At 45.3% G+C, this 17,598-nt stretch overlaps 1 protein-coding gene across 3 annotated transcripts in view; it reads right to left on the minus strand.

The window, feature by feature from the left end:
• SYNE1 (spectrin repeat containing nuclear envelope protein 1) overlaps window positions 1–17,598 on the minus strand; it is a 1,478,055-nt gene that overhangs the window by 122,336 nt on the left and 1,338,121 nt on the right. For 2 of the 3 annotated variants that reach the window (XM_069234720.1, XM_069234721.1), the window contains one exon: window positions 771–933. In XM_069234720.1, coding sequence (XP_069090821.1) covers window positions 771–933 — 163 coding nt within the window. Of the gene's footprint in view, window positions 1–770; window positions 934–5,980; window positions 6,187–17,598 lie in introns of those variants that run through there. The other variant, XM_069234722.1, reaches the window with a different exon arrangement.

Here is a 17,598-nt window from a genome sequence, read left to right on the forward strand (position 1 = left end):
TTAACGCGTGCCCTGACCCAGGCGCTAAAATCCGGCGCAAATGCGGGTTTTTTTGCCCCGCCCACTCCCGGGCGTGATTTTTGCCCGGGAGTATAAATACGACGCATTTGCGTCGCAGGCATTTTTATAGACGGGAACGCCTCCCTTGCATCTCATTAACGCAAGGAAGGCGTTCACACAAAAAAATGACGCTCTTTCCTCATACTTTGGCGCTAGACGCGGCTAACGCCAAAGTATAAATATGGCGTTAGTTTTGCGCCGAATTTGCGGCGAAAAAAACGACGCAAATTCGGCGCAAACGGAGTATAAATATGCCCCCATATTTCTAGTAACTGTGTCACACTGTAATTGCTATAGCACTGTAGATGCTTCACAGATGAGTTCATGGACGTCATGCGGAACACCTGACAGACACACTTGCTTTTCTTCTTCCTGCCATCACAGCACAGAAGCGCTCAGCATGGAGCCGTGCACTAATACATTTCACCTCAACGTCCATCACTCACAGCGCAGCTTGGATCACATCAATTCTTGCTCACCAACAGGAAAGCTTCCACAGACTGGCAAGCCCCCATCACTTTGTTCTAAGGCTCCTCCCAACTTTAGATCTTTGTTGCGGTGCCTTACCTCGGCATGGGAGCATCAGCTAGAAACATCTTGTGGGTCCAACGCTGGGGCGTGACATCCCAAGGGCGCCAGACTTGGACTTTTCAAGTTGGAACAAAATGCTTTCAGGATTTAACTCTTCTACCTTATGTGTTTTGTTTTACCTGCTGCTCACTTAGTTTCCTTTGTATCTCCTCGGAATCACTGCTGTTATAGACAATGGGCTTCGAGAGCTCTGACTCAATGTGTGCAAGCCAGGACTTGAGGCCGCTCATGTTTTTATCCAGATGCTGTACAGCAACCAGAGTCTCCTTCAGCTTCTTCACTCTGCAGGGAAGGAATCAAGACAGAAGCGCTAGGTCAGAGGTCACTACAGTTAAACGCAATGTCTGTTAGTTACAACAATGAAACAAAACATTTTCCCCCATATCATAGATGCTTCCACTATGAAGGGGAATGTTGGATAACAATCGCTTATTTAAGGCAGTTTGTTCTTAAAGTCATTGCTCATGCAAAAAAATCAGTTCATTAACAAATAGATTTTTTCTTAGGCCAACAGGGAGACAGAAAATGTACTTTGTAAACTCATGACACTGTCATTAAACATGATGCCCCGTGTTATTTTAAAATAGTACGTTTTACTGCCTAGTATGTAAGGAACAGACAGAAGTATTGGACTAAGGGCCAGATGTAGCAAAGGTTTTTACCCATTCTGTTTCTATAGGAAAAAGTGTTCGTACATATGGCCCTAAATCTTAAATACACGAGATAGACTCACGTTAAACAGACTGAGCCTGTAGTCATCAATACTTTCAACAACATAAAAATAAAGGACGCATCACAGTACAATACTCGGACCATCTACGACTTGGAAGTCAGGCACCTACAATTCTTAAATATGCTCTAATGCAGAAAAATAGCGAGCAGGAATCCAAATCTTCGTGAGACACAATTATCACCCACTTCCAATCTACACAACTCTTTACCGAAAGAGAAGGAACAGGGCAGAAGTGGTACTCTCATCACGAAAATCCTACGTATTTGCAAACATCAAAGACACGCCTCAATTTCCAAGACCCTACGACTGAAAAATAATACTCTGGAGTGACGAGAGGAAGTACGGAAGACTTGACATTCTACCGATAGGCATGCCATGAAAGCGGAAGTCCTGCTGCAATGCAGCTGATGCACATATTTAGGGCAGGAAGCACCTCAGCGCTTTAGATGCCTTTCTTTTCTTATCAAACTAATTCCTCTCTATTCTTGACCACTCTGTCCTCCCAAACTCTGCCTAGACCTAGAACAGCACCCAAGTCTTATATCCTGGCAATCACTAATACGACCTAGGAAGCAGTGATTCAAGAATGTGCCCCAACTGAGAACAGCTGGTAGAAACCACTACTGGGGTCTAAGCTGAGTATCAATGAATGGGACAGCACCTAAAAATCCAAAGTGCATGTACCTCAACGGGTGGGAGGATGGGTAATATGTAGATGAAGAGGGCAACATGACCAAGGTACTAAAAACACAGAAATGCAAAACACATTAGTATATGCCCCTAAAGAAGAGCCATTTCTGAGACACGGCTTGATGACGTTCCTTATAGACTGACTTAGGTTACTTAGACGTCTCTCACATCTAAAATAACTAAATGTATGTGTGTCCTAAAGTGTGCTTCCTTAATCATCAGGATCTGAGTAAGTATCCTGAAGACTCAGAGTTCCCCAGAAAGTACTGGAACGAAAATACACCAGCTCACCATCTTAAACCACTCCTCTGATGCTCCTTATGAGGACAAGAAGAAGCTGAATGTCACGGAACCCAAAGATACAGACACGCCATCTGAAAATTAGGGCCTTTGTGGATATTTGGGGTCCCCAAAAGACCAACCAGTAGGAGCAGCAGTTGCAGGGACCGTTGATGAATCATGACGTGGACCTGAAAAGAATGCCCACCAAACCTAATGTTGCTATAGAGGACCCTGGAAACATCAGAAGAAGACTTTAATGTAATGTGTCAATCTCAGTGTCAGTCATGATCTTGCAACCACCAATCCTTTGTAATGAGAATTCCTGCTCCACAGTCCTCTGTGGTGAAACATGCAGAGTTCCCCTGGGTAAACATATACCTCAGTATCTATTTCGCTTCAGTAGTGGCTACCTCCACAGATGGGAATTAAAGACCTTTGGAAGGCAATGGCAGCCTCTTTGGTAAGTGGTGTTCCAGAATGTTCTCTTTCCAAATGATCTGCCTCTGAAGATGTGACCACCACGCCCTCTTTAAAAGCCATTGAGAGGGATATTTAGCAACAACTGAGCAACAGAAAACTTGAATGGCTATGCACAATCTCGATTAGAGAATTTCTTAATAAAGTGGAAGACCTGCCTTTACCCACCTCTAACACTAACAGTGCAAATAGACTCACGAAATACCTGAGAGATGGGGCAATGTAGTAAGAATTCCCATACTCTTCAATCCACTTCACAGAGATAAACAAATGAACTTTAGGAGCAACCTTCCCTTTAGCAGAGTCAAGTTTGAATCATCGTCTTCTACTACTCCCTTTACGTCACGTGGCAGCTCCTTAAATGATACCTGTCACCATGCCATTTTCCAGGACGCTCAGATCTACACATAAACGCCTAAGCCAGCTAGTCCTTGGCCACACCTAAAATATTACTTTTTTTATGTTGAAACCCAAATAAATACATACTGTGTGGAAAGCTTTCCACGGTTGGCCCAGAAAGAAGAGAGTTGAACAAGGGAAAGCAGAAACCTTCCTAAGATGGCTGCCTAGTCACTCTTGTGAGCATGCAGCACAGCTATGTGATACACGTCTGCAGAATGGGGGCTTGGGGGGAGTAGAGGGCTTGCCCGGTCTCCCCCCGGGCTTGTCGGGCATCCGTGGTACAGTCCACGTCCCGAGTTTAAAGGGATTGGTGGTAGGGCAGGATAAGGCGGGCATTGGGCAGGGGCTGGGTGTGGGCGGCCTCTTTGGCCGTCGTCACACCCAGTAGGCGTGTTGTGCTCGTGCCCTCCCGCCCTCCCTGGATTTTATTTATTTACGTTGGTTTGTCTTGTTGTTTTGGGTTGGGGAGGGTTTTTTTTTATGGTGTTATTTTAGGCTCTGTGGCATTGATTGTAATAGAGTATTCTTTAAGAGGGCAGGTCTGCGCGGGGTAGCCTATTTATGGTTGTTTTGTTGGGGGAGGTTGGGGGGTTGCCGCTGATAGTCAGGTCTGGCTGCGGGGGGTTTGGGCCAAGAAGCAGTTCGGGTGGGGAAGGGAATCGACATAAGATGACTGGACAGGGATTTACAGGCAAGGGTAATTTTAGTAGGGATGGGTAAAGGGTAGGTCAGGTCAAGGTGTTTGGGTTAAGGGGTAGTTGTGGAATGGGTATTAGAGGGAGGGGGAGGGGATAGGAGGTAATTTATGTATTAGTGAGGTTCAAGTAGTTTTGTGAGGCTTTTGCCAAGGTTATTTGTTTGCCAGACCTGTTCTATTAAAGCGGCCTTTTATCCCTTGAGACGAGTGTTGTGGTCTGTTCATGGTTATGCCCGACAGCGCTCCATCCTTTGACCTTTGTCTAAGGTTGTGATACGTTTGCTTTTCTAAGAAGATTGAAACCAAAAGTACATATAATTAAGATGGGGAAGGGGTGGGCGTCTCAACAGTATATCAGGAATAAGCGTCCAGTAAAAAGCTCCATACGCTCCTCAATTCTGAGATGCCCCTCAGTACACCTTTCACATAATCTTGTGACACAGAAGAACTGCGGACTTTCTGGTGTGGCATTAATTTTCTACCAGACCTAAACTAAGGCCACACAATGTGCCGATCTTATAAAATCCTATGAGGAATCTCAAACACGGCATCCTTCCCATACCAATGCCTCTCGCTGTTAGTGGACGTGAACGCCCCCCTCCCCCTCCCAGTCCCTAGTCCTCCCATTCTGTAGTTCTCTTTTGGTCAAATGCTGCGGAGGTTTTGCAACATTAACACTGCGCGTGCAGAATGCTCCATCGGGAGGAAAAAAAGCCTTTGCTCTGTCTTCCATTTCTCCTGTCCCCCCCCCCAAAAAAAAAACCATACTTCAGTAAATATAAAGAATAGATACTGTCAGCATTCCTCGCTGTGATTTGTATAGCTCTGTTGCACCCTTGAATCGCTGTAGGGCTAGTGGGGCGCTATGGAAAGTGTTAAGGTGTTGGTCACCAACATATAAGTTTTTACAAAAAACAACATACACTGACAAAGCCAAAAGGCTGACAGCCAAAGCCTGACCTGCTAACTTTACCAATCCTTGTTTTGCTTTCTGTCAGGGACAGGAGCAGATGAATGTGGAGGTATAGAACAGTGTGGTCTGAAACAAACTTATCTGGAGTACTAGCTAGACTGAAACAGAAGCTTGTTCTGTACTCGAAAAAGAGACGAATCTATTTTGAAATGCGATCTGCAAAGCTAGTTACTAAACTACTGTTAACAACCAGTCCCATATTACAACACCGCTCGGGTATGTCTTGCATTGAATGGAAAGATCTCCTCCGACCCCTGAACACTTTGCCCAACTTCCACGTTGTGTGACGCCACACGTAACGACGACAGGAAATACAAACATAAACCACTTTTGTCTCTCGAGCGCGGCCACTGGAATCTGCGGAAACATTTGGAAAACACAGACCCCCAGGATTTCAGCACATCAAATTGTACAATCTTCTGCTTGTGCTCTTGAGCGAGGTTCTTACATTGTTCCTGTTATTTATGAGGTTGCCCTCGAGGGCCTTCCGTGCTCACTGTTTTAATGTTGTGCGCTTACGTGCACCCCCACTTCGTTATTATCTGCCGCTTAAAAAAAAACAAAAACTTTTCATTGCCTTTTTTCTCCTGCCTCTACAAACTTTCAGTATTCTTTAGAAGATGAAAATCGTTTCTCATGCAATTCTCGTGTTCCTGCAGTGGAGCAAAATAAAATGGACATTGGATCATATTTCTTTCACTTTTTTTATTTCGGTGTTATCTCGGGGCTTTGCCCGCAGATCTATCCCTTCAGCTTAACTTGATTTTAAAAACAAACAAATTCAACTTATCAGACACTGGGCTTTTAGGTGAGAACAACCTGCCTATTTCTTGAACATTAATTCACAGAAGAGAACTCCTCTGATTTGCAGTGCTTTTATAAAAACAATAGCAGGTCTACACACCATTTCAGCACACTGCAAGTACTACAAAAGCAGTGTTGTTTACATGTAGTCAGTCAATGCATGGAATGGCGCACACTACTGAAAAATACCACAGACGAACAACAAGCATACCATAGCACTCAAGGAGTGCCAAAACAACAACAAACGCGAAATAACGAAAAAAATGCCTGCCTCGAAACATCGCAGTTGCAGTCCGGGAGGTCGTCGGAATCCACGCTGTCATCGTCGGACACGCTGTCCGCACAGAAATCTGACGCTGCCGCCGCGACCACCATAGCCATCAACGGCTTGAACATCAAAAATAAGATTACCAGAAGCTAAACTTCCGAATATTAGTGTCGCATGCAAGGTTTTCCCTTTTGCTCACAGCAATGTGCCAACACAACAAGTGGGCTTGAGAAACGTTGCCCCGCGAATATCAGACGTATCTTGGTACGTGAGCCTCAGGGCTGTCACAAGCTGAAGCTGGTCATGTTTCTAAATAAAACTTGTGCTCCTCGGCAACTGCCAGGCTAAGTCTCGTGGAATGCGAGGCACGGGCCTGGAGATCACAGGCCTCACTGTTACAGTTTAAAGGGTTCGGGGAAGGAAGAGTGCAGCTGCACTGGCGCAACGCATGACGATGGCGTCCCACAGCAGAAATGGCGTCATTCATTAATCACTCCGCAGCTTGAAGAGAGACATCTATATACCAAAGAAAAACCTATTGGAAATATAAACTAATTTCTTATGAAGCGTTAAGTAAACATTTAGGGAAGCAGCAACCACGTCTGGAGGCGTGCAGTAAGATTTGTATAATACACGGAAGCACGCATCGCTTCTATAAAAACCTGCACCCAAATTCCTTAAAAGGGGCTAAATGCAGCATCCGTCTACACCTGAAGAACAAGTTACGTATCTTAATCAACGGTAACTTCTTTCTAGTAAGTACTCTGTCGAACTAGAGATCCGTGATTTTTGGAACATTTGCCAGACTGGTCCTTAAAACTTTCAACAATTCTACAGCACACTGGTGTCAGCCACATATAAGCATCACCCCTGCACACTGACGTCAGTTTCTTGTATGGCTCTTTTTGCGCACTCAGAAGCGGAGCGTTTAACAATTGTCCCTACCAGTGAGCAAATCTCTACCTTCGGCTCTTTTTAGGTGTCAATAGAGACCACTGCACAGAACAGGATAGAGGGAAGACAGTGAGTAATCTAAAATTACAGTATCCACCGAAAAGAGCGTTAACGAAGGTAAGTAACTTGTTCTTCTAAAGTAGTGATACTCAAAGTAGGCGGGAGGCTGCATGCGGCCTTCCTGACCTTTACACGAGGTCCCCTGATCAACAGCAGTACTGGCTAGCTGTTCACTCGATCCAGCACTAACAGTAAAAAATAATAATAATAAACAGGCAAGTCTTTTTTTTAAAGGTATATTGAAGATAAAGAAAGGAAGTAACTATGTTGTCCTGCACCACTTAACTTTAGGAACACTTACGATTTCAAAGCCATCTTGCAGCAAAAGTATAAAGATACATAAGGTCTCTTCAAAATTCAAAACTGTATTTAATTAACCATCAGAACCATCAGATTATAACAGTTCATTGAGAAGTATTTTATTAAAGTGATAGTTTACGAACATGAATTTAGAAACATTGATTCTGTTCCACATACTGACATTACCAATCGTGAATGAAAAGGCAAGTCAATTGTTATGTGCACTCTTAGGATGGCCTGGGTTCATATTATACAAGAACAACATTAGAGTTTATTAAATCAAACACAGGAGGCGGTTTTGTACAGTGCACATACAGAAGCCATGTTTTTTGGAGATCCTTATATATGATAATGAAGAAAAATAAGGAAAAGTGAAAAAAAAAAAAAACAATTGACTAAGACCACAGAATTTGGTAAAGTAGTAAAGCTGGGATTAGCCCAGGTTTTCTGGGTTCTCGTTCTGCCATTAAGCCACTAAATGTATATATATGCTTTGCTTCCCCTGTTCCCAACTCACCGCTTACCCCCTCCAACCCACCCTCCCAAACTGCCTCCCTGCTGGCATCAATGCAGCCCTTAGTCCCATCACAGACCAAACACCAAACTTTGTGGCCCCTGAGAAAATGTTTGTGAGTACCCATGTTCTAAAAGATACTTCTAATTCCATATTCCCCATGTTAAGAATAGATATCAAAACAGTACTTCTCAAAGGTGGAGCGTCTGCAGAGTGCACTTAGACTGAAAAGTCCTGCAGGACTGAATGGGAAAAATGCCAGTTGGGCCTGGCTGTCAAAGCAGTAGTGTTTTGTGAACAGGTGCACTGATGCAGCCTTGCGGAAATCAAGGACAGACACTCCACAGGCCAACACAGTGGGAGCAGCCTTAGTCTTGAGGAATATGCTCTTGGACCTCATGAGGCTGCTTTTTGGCAAGTGAGCAACAGATCTCAGGACCTGTGGCAGAAACTACACAACCATGTCCCATACAGTATGGGTGTAAGGGCCCAAAAGGCAAGCGGTTTTCGCAGACCGCAATGCCAGGCTGAGGAAGAAAACATCTTCTTCCCAAGCTGATCAAGCCTCTTGGATTCCTTTATCCGGGGGTGCAGAAGGGAATGAGCCCGGGAACGTGGAGGCCTGGGCCGAATACACTGACCAATAGTGCTGCCAGATTATATTTATAACAGCGCGCAACAAAGTACCTGTCTCCCAGTTTAATTCCAAGACGATGCCCCTCTCGCCTGCACTGGAAATCCCGCTCTGTTACAGCCCCCTTCATTCAGCGCTGTGTGGTAAGCCCACTGTTAGTGGTGTGTCTCCTGTGGAATAGCAACATTTTTGCAATGCTTTTGTAGATAAGCCACCATTTTGCGCACCGTCTTGCAATCATTCAACCCCCTGGCATTCCAGGTAAGAAGCTTTCACAAGGATGGGCTCCTTGCTGCAGTCGAGGTCCCATGCAATTCTTCAGTCGCCATCATGCAACCTCACACACTGAAGCCAAATCATAATGCAGTTTACTCCACATGACTGTCTTGCTCTGATTTTCACACTTATCCCTCCCCCACACAATGTGATCCCCAACTGACTACGCAGCAAGTCTAATTCCACCCTAATCCCCCAGGTAACACAAAGCCAAACCAAACATTGTGGTGCAAACATGGGGACAGATGTTGCCTTGCCTATACCCCCGCCATGCTATGCCACAGCGGCCACTTTCAGGCATAAGGCATGCAATAACATAAAACCAACTATGGCAACGGGAATGATATACCCATTACCATCCACCATTTCTCCAATGGGCTATATCTAGAGAGTCCAGTGCCAACCACTCTCTGCTGATGGAGTGCAGCTTCAACATCCTGACTGAGTCCTATCCAACAAGTGTATTCAGTCTAGGCCAGCCCAATGCAAGCAGCTCGCCATTCAGAGTGTAAGAGTAACAACCAGGTTGCACTCAGTTCTGGCCAAGAGACTCTCCAATTGTCGAGGCGAATGACCAGTCCACGCAGTCTGTATATCAGTGCCTCATCAGGGCCCCTTAGTCCACCAACGGCAAATGATGGATCATTGTGTCCCATAGGGGTCTAGCCCTGCTCATTAAGGTCCTGTGATACCACAGACTCCCCCCTATCATCCGTGGTGAGGGTGCCGTGCCCCATCTGCTGCTTGCTCTTTAAGAAACTCCTATAGCTTTTTGGGGTCTCCCAAGATTTTGAGCTTCCCATCTATCATCACCTGAAGTCGAGTCAGATAGACGATGCTGCAGTCGGTGTGGAGCTCCTGTAGTTTTTGTTTGATTGTGATGAATTGCCTCCATGCCTCCTCAACTTGGTGCGTGAAGTCCAGGTCTCCACACCCGCAGCACCTTCAGTTCACCCTCCCTACGAAGCGCCTAATTCCAATCTCTGTAGTTTAGTAGTCTTCCTATTATCGGGCGCAGCTGCACTCCAGGCACCAGCCTGGGCACCAGTGACTGATGGGAGTTCAGTGTCTATGTCCAGGCACTACAACATTCGATCCATCTGGAATAACAGGGTGTCAATCTTCCCATCAATTTTAGTCAGACTATGTTGCAACTCTGTTAAAATGAAACACAAGTTACTGCCTACCTCAAACTGGCCCGCATGCTTCAACCCCTACACCATCTTTGTGCCTTTGTCACAGTTCCTGTGTTTTTTTGAGCAAATCAAACTAACTTATGCTGGGATTTGTCCTTTTTGCCCATGACTAGGAAGGCACAAGTTCAAAGTCTACAAGGCTCTATGGCAGGCTCTTCACCCTACTGTAACAGTGAGGCGTAACCAAGTAAAAGGTCTTGCAGATACTGTACGGTGGCCCATGAGCACACTGGTGGTAACAAACAAACGTAGGTCCTTCCAATTACCAGCATCGTCAGGTGGGGTACACTGAACCGGCACAAGTGAGTTGGTACAGCAAACTAATACCTGTGCCTCTGCCTCCATTGTACCAGCCAGCTTCTGCCAAATACCAACACCCTAAGGAGACCGGCCGAGTCACTTTGTCTCAGCTAGGGCTCCAAGGATGGGAACGTAGCTGCCAGCCACACCCATGTCTCCAGGTGGAGCAAGCCCAAGGTGCAAGCCGACTGTCCGGGCCGTTGCCCTGGTCTCTGTAGGCTCATGCCAGGCCTGCTCTACATTCAGGGTTCGCGCAACTCACAACTCAGTGTGTGTCTCCAGGGCCCAAATCGCTCCTGTCTCGCACTGGTGTCTGTATCGGCAGGTCCACGGGTCAACAGCATTTCCAGGAGCATGCTTTACACACCCCTTCTGGCACCACTGACTGAGCAGAATCAGTCCCCTGGCCACCCAGGAGTATAGAGTGGCAGGATCGTTAGTTGAAAACCTGAAGGACCACTGGGCATGACCTTTATGTGGGTGCACAGGGTTACCTTGTATAAGGAAATGACTCTTTTACTATGGTCACAGATGGTGATGGGTGATCGACCTTGAGAGTGCACTGAGGCCTGTTAACCAGACCTAGTGCTAGGACCCTCCCTGGCCCTTAAACGTGTATGTTTGATTCACTCTTACACAACTGGCACAAGTTAACTTACTTTTAAGTCCCTTGTATATGGTACAGGATGGGCAGTTTAAAATGCTAACTCAGATTTGCCATTTTGATCAATGGCAAAGCCCAATCTCCATTTTTAGAGTGTGTAAGTTACACCTACAACAGGCCTATTGCTTCTTAGGGCATATTAGAAAAGTAAAGCATGTGTTTAACATGTTCTGGCAGCTCAGTTGTTGAGTACAGTGTTACACGTTACACATCGGTTGTGCTAAATTCTGAATGGGTCTATCAAAGTTAATACTTCAAAGTATCAAACAATGCGTTACATTAAGCCCGACTTGATGCCTGAGTCAAACTTAATGTAACTTGTTGCCACATGTAATTTTTAGAATGTTGCCACTCCGCTACCCAGTTTTCCAGTGGCCATTTGCTGAGGCTGGCAACGAGATAACCTTTTGCCCACCTGGGGAAAAGTGTCAATGGCTCCCATGACAGGTAACAATAGAGGCCTGCGACTAGAAGAGGTATTACCTCTTCCTGGCAGGAAGCCACATGGGGCGTTCGCCCCAAAAGGAGAGCTTCAAAGGGGAATCCACATTGGTAAACACACTAGAGAGGGGTTGCACTTCTGTTCAGATAGACGGGTTGGCATTGGAGACAGAGAGGAAGCAACACTGGCCAACCCAGTTCCCAGTGGGTGTGCAACCCAATGATAGCCACACCACTAGGGTGGTACAGAAGAGGCTGAGCCGAAGTTAGACTGTATCTACAATTTCTTCAGCTAGCAAAGCAAAGAACTTTGCCTACTGTGTCCTGCTCATGGCAAAGTCGTCACCTGAGCCCAGCTAGAAGCAGAAACTCAAAGAGTCAGTCAGCTGACTTCTTGTTCGTAACACAGGGCCACAAAAGCAGAAAAAGTCTGCTGGAGTGAGTTGGTAGCCCAGATCACTGGATGGCCACTCCTCACTGCAGTGCAGCCTTAAAGACCAGGACACGATGCTCAAAAGTTGTAACTCAGTCAGCTGGACCTGGAAGAGTAATCCGAGTACAGTTCAGTAGTCCACAAGGAGAGTTAATGCCAAAAGAAAGAAACTGCTGATTCCACTGTTCAGGGTGACTTGTAGCCCAGTGGTGACTGGACTTCTGAACCGAGAGGACTTTGAGGGACATCAACCCCTTTGGCCAGAATCACCTCCCTAGAAACGTGGATCGAGGAGCTGCCCCAGGAAGACCCCCATTGACTGCACAGCATCTTTCACCACTGTGTATCCCTTGAATCAGGACCATTCCGTAGAAGTCAACGGCAAGGAACCACTGACGCTGGACCTGGGCTGAAGACTGCTTTCCTTGAGGAGGTAACTGTTTCTTTTGAAACCTGCTGGTCCCCTTGATTGGCCCTCTGCTGGAGTTGGATGTCCAAGGTAACTCTAAGTAACTGCATACCAACTTGCCAAAGTTTAAAAAAAAAAAGTTTCTAAGTGTCATATTCATTGAATTTGTCAGTTCTTGTTCGCAGCTAATTGAAAAGTCCAGATTTATTGTTTCTTGTAATACCTATATATCCGGAACCCTCTGGTAGACCTTTTTTGTTTTGGCATCCAAAAATTCATAAAAATATGATATTCCTTTATAAATTGGTGTTGGATTTCTTGAGTGTTGAATGTCTTTCTTCTTCAGTTTTTTTGGTGCAGTTTAAATGCTTTACAGTTGCTCCTCTGTTTAAACATAATAGCTACCAAGTCACAGCTACCTAGGGTTGAGCTAAGGTTTATTAAACGAAACCTAGCTGGTCCTAAAGGGGTTGGTATTGTAATACAAAGTGAGGTCACACAACCACACCATATAATACACCTCATTTCCTCACACCTTGTCTCTCGTTAAGTGAAGGAATGGTTGTCTGACCAGCCCATCACTTTCAGCTTCTCTACCCTTCTCACTGATGTTAGTGCCAACAGGAGTGACATCGTCCAAGAGAGATGCTTGAGACCTACCTCATGACTAGGCTTGAAAGGCAGTAGAATCATTTGACTGAGGACATTATTCAGTTTCACAGTACTGGCAGCTGCAGAACCAGAACACAGGTTCAGAAGAGCCCCTCCATGAATTGCTTAATGATTCTGTGGGAAAAGATGGAGGGAGCATCGTCTGACCTACTAAACCCTGAAATTGCTGCTGGGTGCATCTTTATAGATTAATATTTTAGATTGTCTCTAGAAAGCTGAGTAAAGTATGCAGAAACTTTAGAAAAATACCATACACAGAAGGGCTTTCTTTTTGTGTTGTATGCCTTCTTTGGAACCAGGGCACATGCTTGTTCTATTACAACCCTGCTACCCAGAGATATGTCTAGATGTCCAAAGTCTAAGTGGTAAGTTACCAGAAAGTTAGGCTGAGTGGTTTCACTTCATGATTCAGGATCTGGCCTCTAAATCCTGAGGGTAACTGTGGATGTATCATCAGCAGATTGGATGGCCACTTGAACAGCCAAATTAATTCTTCATACCTGTATTGGCAAGGCCAAGCTGGTGCTAATAATATCAATATGCATGACTCTGATTTGGTTTTCCTCACGACTATAAAGAAGACGTGAAATGGCAGAAAGACATTAATAAAGACTGTCAACCATGTCATCATGAAGGCATTACCATTGGAGCAAAATTGCCAATACCTACCTGTGTGGTGACCAGGTGTAAGTTTGGATGGCCCCTTTGCCAAAGATATGCTGCAGCTTGTCCTGGTGGTGTTGCAGACTGACAATGATTAACTGAATGCATTAATATTGTCATTCTGAATAAGTGGCAGGTGCTCCACAGTGACAACCACCTTGTTTGCTACAGCCCAGTCCCATAGCTGTTGTGTCTCCTTAGATAAGGTGTACAACTGTGTGCCTCCTTGTTTTAGAATGTAGCAAATGGAGGTCATGTTTTCGGTTCTGACGAGGCCAGTTTTGTTCACCAGCTGTATCATGAAAGCTTGCAGGGCCAATCTAATTGCTTATTCCAGGATTCTGAAGGGGAGATATTTGTCCTCTTCCAACCACTGCCATCTTGTTGATAGTCCTTGCATAAGAACCACCGAACCATCCACTGTGGCTTCCGTTGTCATGATGAATGTGTCTGTAGTTGGTTGAAAGGGCGGTGAGGCTTTCTGGAAACCTCCACCCTAGGAGGGTCTGCTTTTGATGCTTATAGACTTCCACAAAAGTGTTCCATGAACCTGCCAAATATTGCCCTTTCTAGTATAGCTCTCGTAAAATAGACCTCATCTTCCGCCGAAGCTTGCTGAATGGAACAGATCTATGTAGGATGACATTACCCTCAGTGATTAAGTCCTGGCTGGAATCGTCTGCTGGCGTGATATGACTGTAGATAATGAACACAGCTTTCTAATGTGTTCCGCTTAGGAGAATTACTTGCCCAGCTGGGTGCCCAAGATCACCCCCAAGTATTGAAGACAGGTAATCGGCTTTGTGGATGATTTTTTGAAGAGTGACTTGGGCCTAACCGAAGAAAAAGCCAGCACAGACACTTCTTCAGCATTAAGTTTGTCAGATGGGGAAATAATTGGTGAATCTGCTGCTGAAAGAAGGCAATATACTTTGTGTATATCCGGGGCAGGCGGGAGAAGTTGGGGGAGAATCAAGTTTCAGGCAGAAAGAGTGTCCTCTGAAATGATAATACTGCTCCCTCCACAAAGCATTTTTATTATAGAATTATAATTTCCTGTCAAGAGCATTAAAACTAAAAGGCTTTTTATAACTAGTCTAGGGACAACTGCCTTCTAGGAAGCTGTTATAATAAAATGATATGCAATTATTATTTTTTTACACCCATATTTTTTATTGTAAGCATATGACTGTCAAGTTTAGGAGGCATGTATTTCTTTCTTTTTTGTTGTGCAAGTTCTCAATAAAAAACATAAAAAAACATTGCACAATTATACCACAGCAAGACTTAGGGGGTGATTCTAACTTTGGCGGGCGGCGGAGGCCGCCCGCCAAAGTTCCCCCAACAGAATACCGCTACGCGGTCAGAAGACCGCCGCGGTTATTCTGTGTTTCCCGCTGGGCTGGCGGCCGACCGCCAGAAGGCCGCCCGCCAGCCCAGCGGGAAACCCCTTCCCACGAGGAAGCCGGCTCCGAATGGAGCCGGCGGAGTGGGAAGGGTGCGTCGGGTGCAGTAGCACCCGTCGCGATTTTCAGTGTCTGCATGGCAGACACTGAAAATCTTTTAGGGGCCCTCTTACGGGGGCCCCTGCAGTGCCCATGCCATTGGCATGGGCACTGCAGGGGCCCCCAGGGGCCCCACGACACCCCTCACCGCCATCCTGTTCCTGGCGGTCAAAACCGCCAGGAACAGGATGGCGGTGAGGGGGTCGGAATCCCCATGGCGGCGCAGCAAGCTGCGCCGCCATGGAGGATTCCTCAGGGCAGCGGAAAACCGGCGGGAGACCGCCGGTTTTCCGTTTCTGACCGCGGCGGTACCGCTGCGGTCAGAATGCCCTTGGGAGCACCGCCAGCCTGTTGGCGGTGCTCCCGCGGTCGTTGACCGCCAGGGTCAGAATGACCACCTTACTGTCTTATCCAATGCTTGTTTTTCTTCTTTTTTTTACGCTAAAATATCAGGGGTTCTAGCACATAATCTTAAACAAGGCATTAACAAACCTCTGCAACTACAGCCTCCGCTCTCAGGGCACCGGGAATTTAAAGTCCATGCCAAGTGCAACAGACACTTATGAAAGATGACTGCTTCCATCCACGGGCCTGCAAAAGTGTTTACCTCTTGGTTATTTATGTGAAAAATGAATATGATGTCCTCCATGGCAAGCAAAACTGTTTCTTTTAAGAACAGAACGAGTGCCTTTGGAGTGACCTGCCCAGTTCAATTGTGCTTTATACTTAATTTAGGGGGCACTAGGCCAACCTCCTTCAGCCACTTGCCTCTTTTGTTGAGGAACCCTCAACCACTGGTTTGGTACATCGCCAATCACATCTTGGTTGAGCCCACAGGACTACTTTAGCATCGCCTTTTTTTTCCTTGTGGCTGTTTGATTGCTTCCACCTTCACTGCAATGCACGAGGGACTGTTTTATAATCAGCAAACAGGCAACACAGCACTAGGAGATAGGGCTGACAAAAGTCTGTGAAAAAATGTATACCACAAAAGGTTTGCCCTTTTTTCTGAAGCACCAATTTTTTCAGACTGTTTTAGCTAAACTCATGCGCTAGTAAACAAAATGCACTGTCAAAACCAACAGCACGCCGTAAAAATGACAAAACATTTGCCTCTGCCAATGCTTGTTTAAAAAGTATATAAAGGCACTTTTCCTGGAGGCCAGGGCTCATTGTGAGAGAATCTATGAAAGTTCTTCTTGAGAGTGGGCTACTTGTTTAGAAAATTGAGATGTGAGGTCTGTTAAGTAAATCAAGGGGAATCAAATTCTACAGATTACTTTATTTCCCACTGTAATCTGGAGTAACTCGGATATCCTGCATCTTTATTACTCAGTTGTAAAATGACTTCATGGCAGCGTGTTTTTTGTTTAGAACTTTGAGGTGTTTAGTCAAGTAAGTAAACGACTAGGAATCAAATGCCTCAAATTATCTTGTTTCCAACTGTAGTCTGAAGTAACGCAGATATCTTTCCTGTATCTTTACCTGTAAACGTTAACGTTTATATGACCTTAGAACAAAAGTTAAAAGTACTTTGAGAGGAAAAACAGCACAACTTTAACACACGTTTTACACTTGGTATCTATCATATTAGAAAGTTAAGCAGCATTTGACCAAAGCATTTAGCTTTGCACATTATTTTCCACTGGGTGTGTTTATTAATTAGCTAACTGCTTACACTCTCTCTGTTCCAGTCTCTAAAACAGAACTCGACTTCCTACTGTACGTCATACAGAACTATTCTGTACGCAATCGCTTCAATTATGTCTGTTGCTAGGGCTAAAAATACAGCATGCTCTAAATGTACCAGCATCCCAGACATGAAAATGTACGCTGTTTGTAGACCTAATTTTTCTACTAATGGTCTGTAAGTATTTAGGCTTTGCACTTGAACTGAAACTGACTTCAGATAAATATAAATTAGTAATTCCACCTTAGCGAGGGAAATCAAATTGGCTGTTCAATAGATAAGTCAATTGACCCTCATGCATACTCACCTAACCTGCATCAAATGTGGAGAAACAAAGGAAAGATCAGAAAAAGATTAGAAGGGACAGACTGAGATGCTCCTTTAGAGAAGAACAGCTACACCACATAGGAGGAATACTTTATTTAAAGTAGCACAACCCTACCTCGAATACCACGCACTGTAGAGAAAACTTTTCACTGCAAACTGTGGGACACTCAGGCCATAGTCTAGTGCTTAATCCGCGCCGGGGGCTGCAGGTGTGGCCCGCCAGCACTCATATTTGGGGACCGGCACTTACTTTTTCATAACAGACGTTGACCCAGAGCTAGAGAGAGAAAAACACCCAAGGGCCAACACGAAAAAAAACGCGAAAAAGAGAGAAAACAGGTACCTGCAAGTGTGAGACTAAGAAGCACGGAGTGCCTGGTCGTGGGTAAAAGCGAGGTCAGTACTAAACAGCAGATTCACTACGTCGACACTCAATGGAGCAGGCTGTCGGTTTCTGGGAAAAACTGGCCAGAAACCCGCGAAAGTTCATGAAGAAATTCTGTCCTGGAGCAAATTACACAGCTATGCTGATATGTAACATGTTTCAAAGCAGAAAAACCACAACTCGTACCCGGGACAGGGC

The sequence above is a fragment of the Pleurodeles waltl genome, chromosome 5, assembly GCF_031143425.1.
Source record: "Pleurodeles waltl isolate 20211129_DDA chromosome 5, aPleWal1.hap1.20221129, whole genome shotgun sequence".
NCBI lineage: Eukaryota > Metazoa > Chordata > Amphibia > Caudata > Salamandridae > Pleurodeles > Pleurodeles waltl.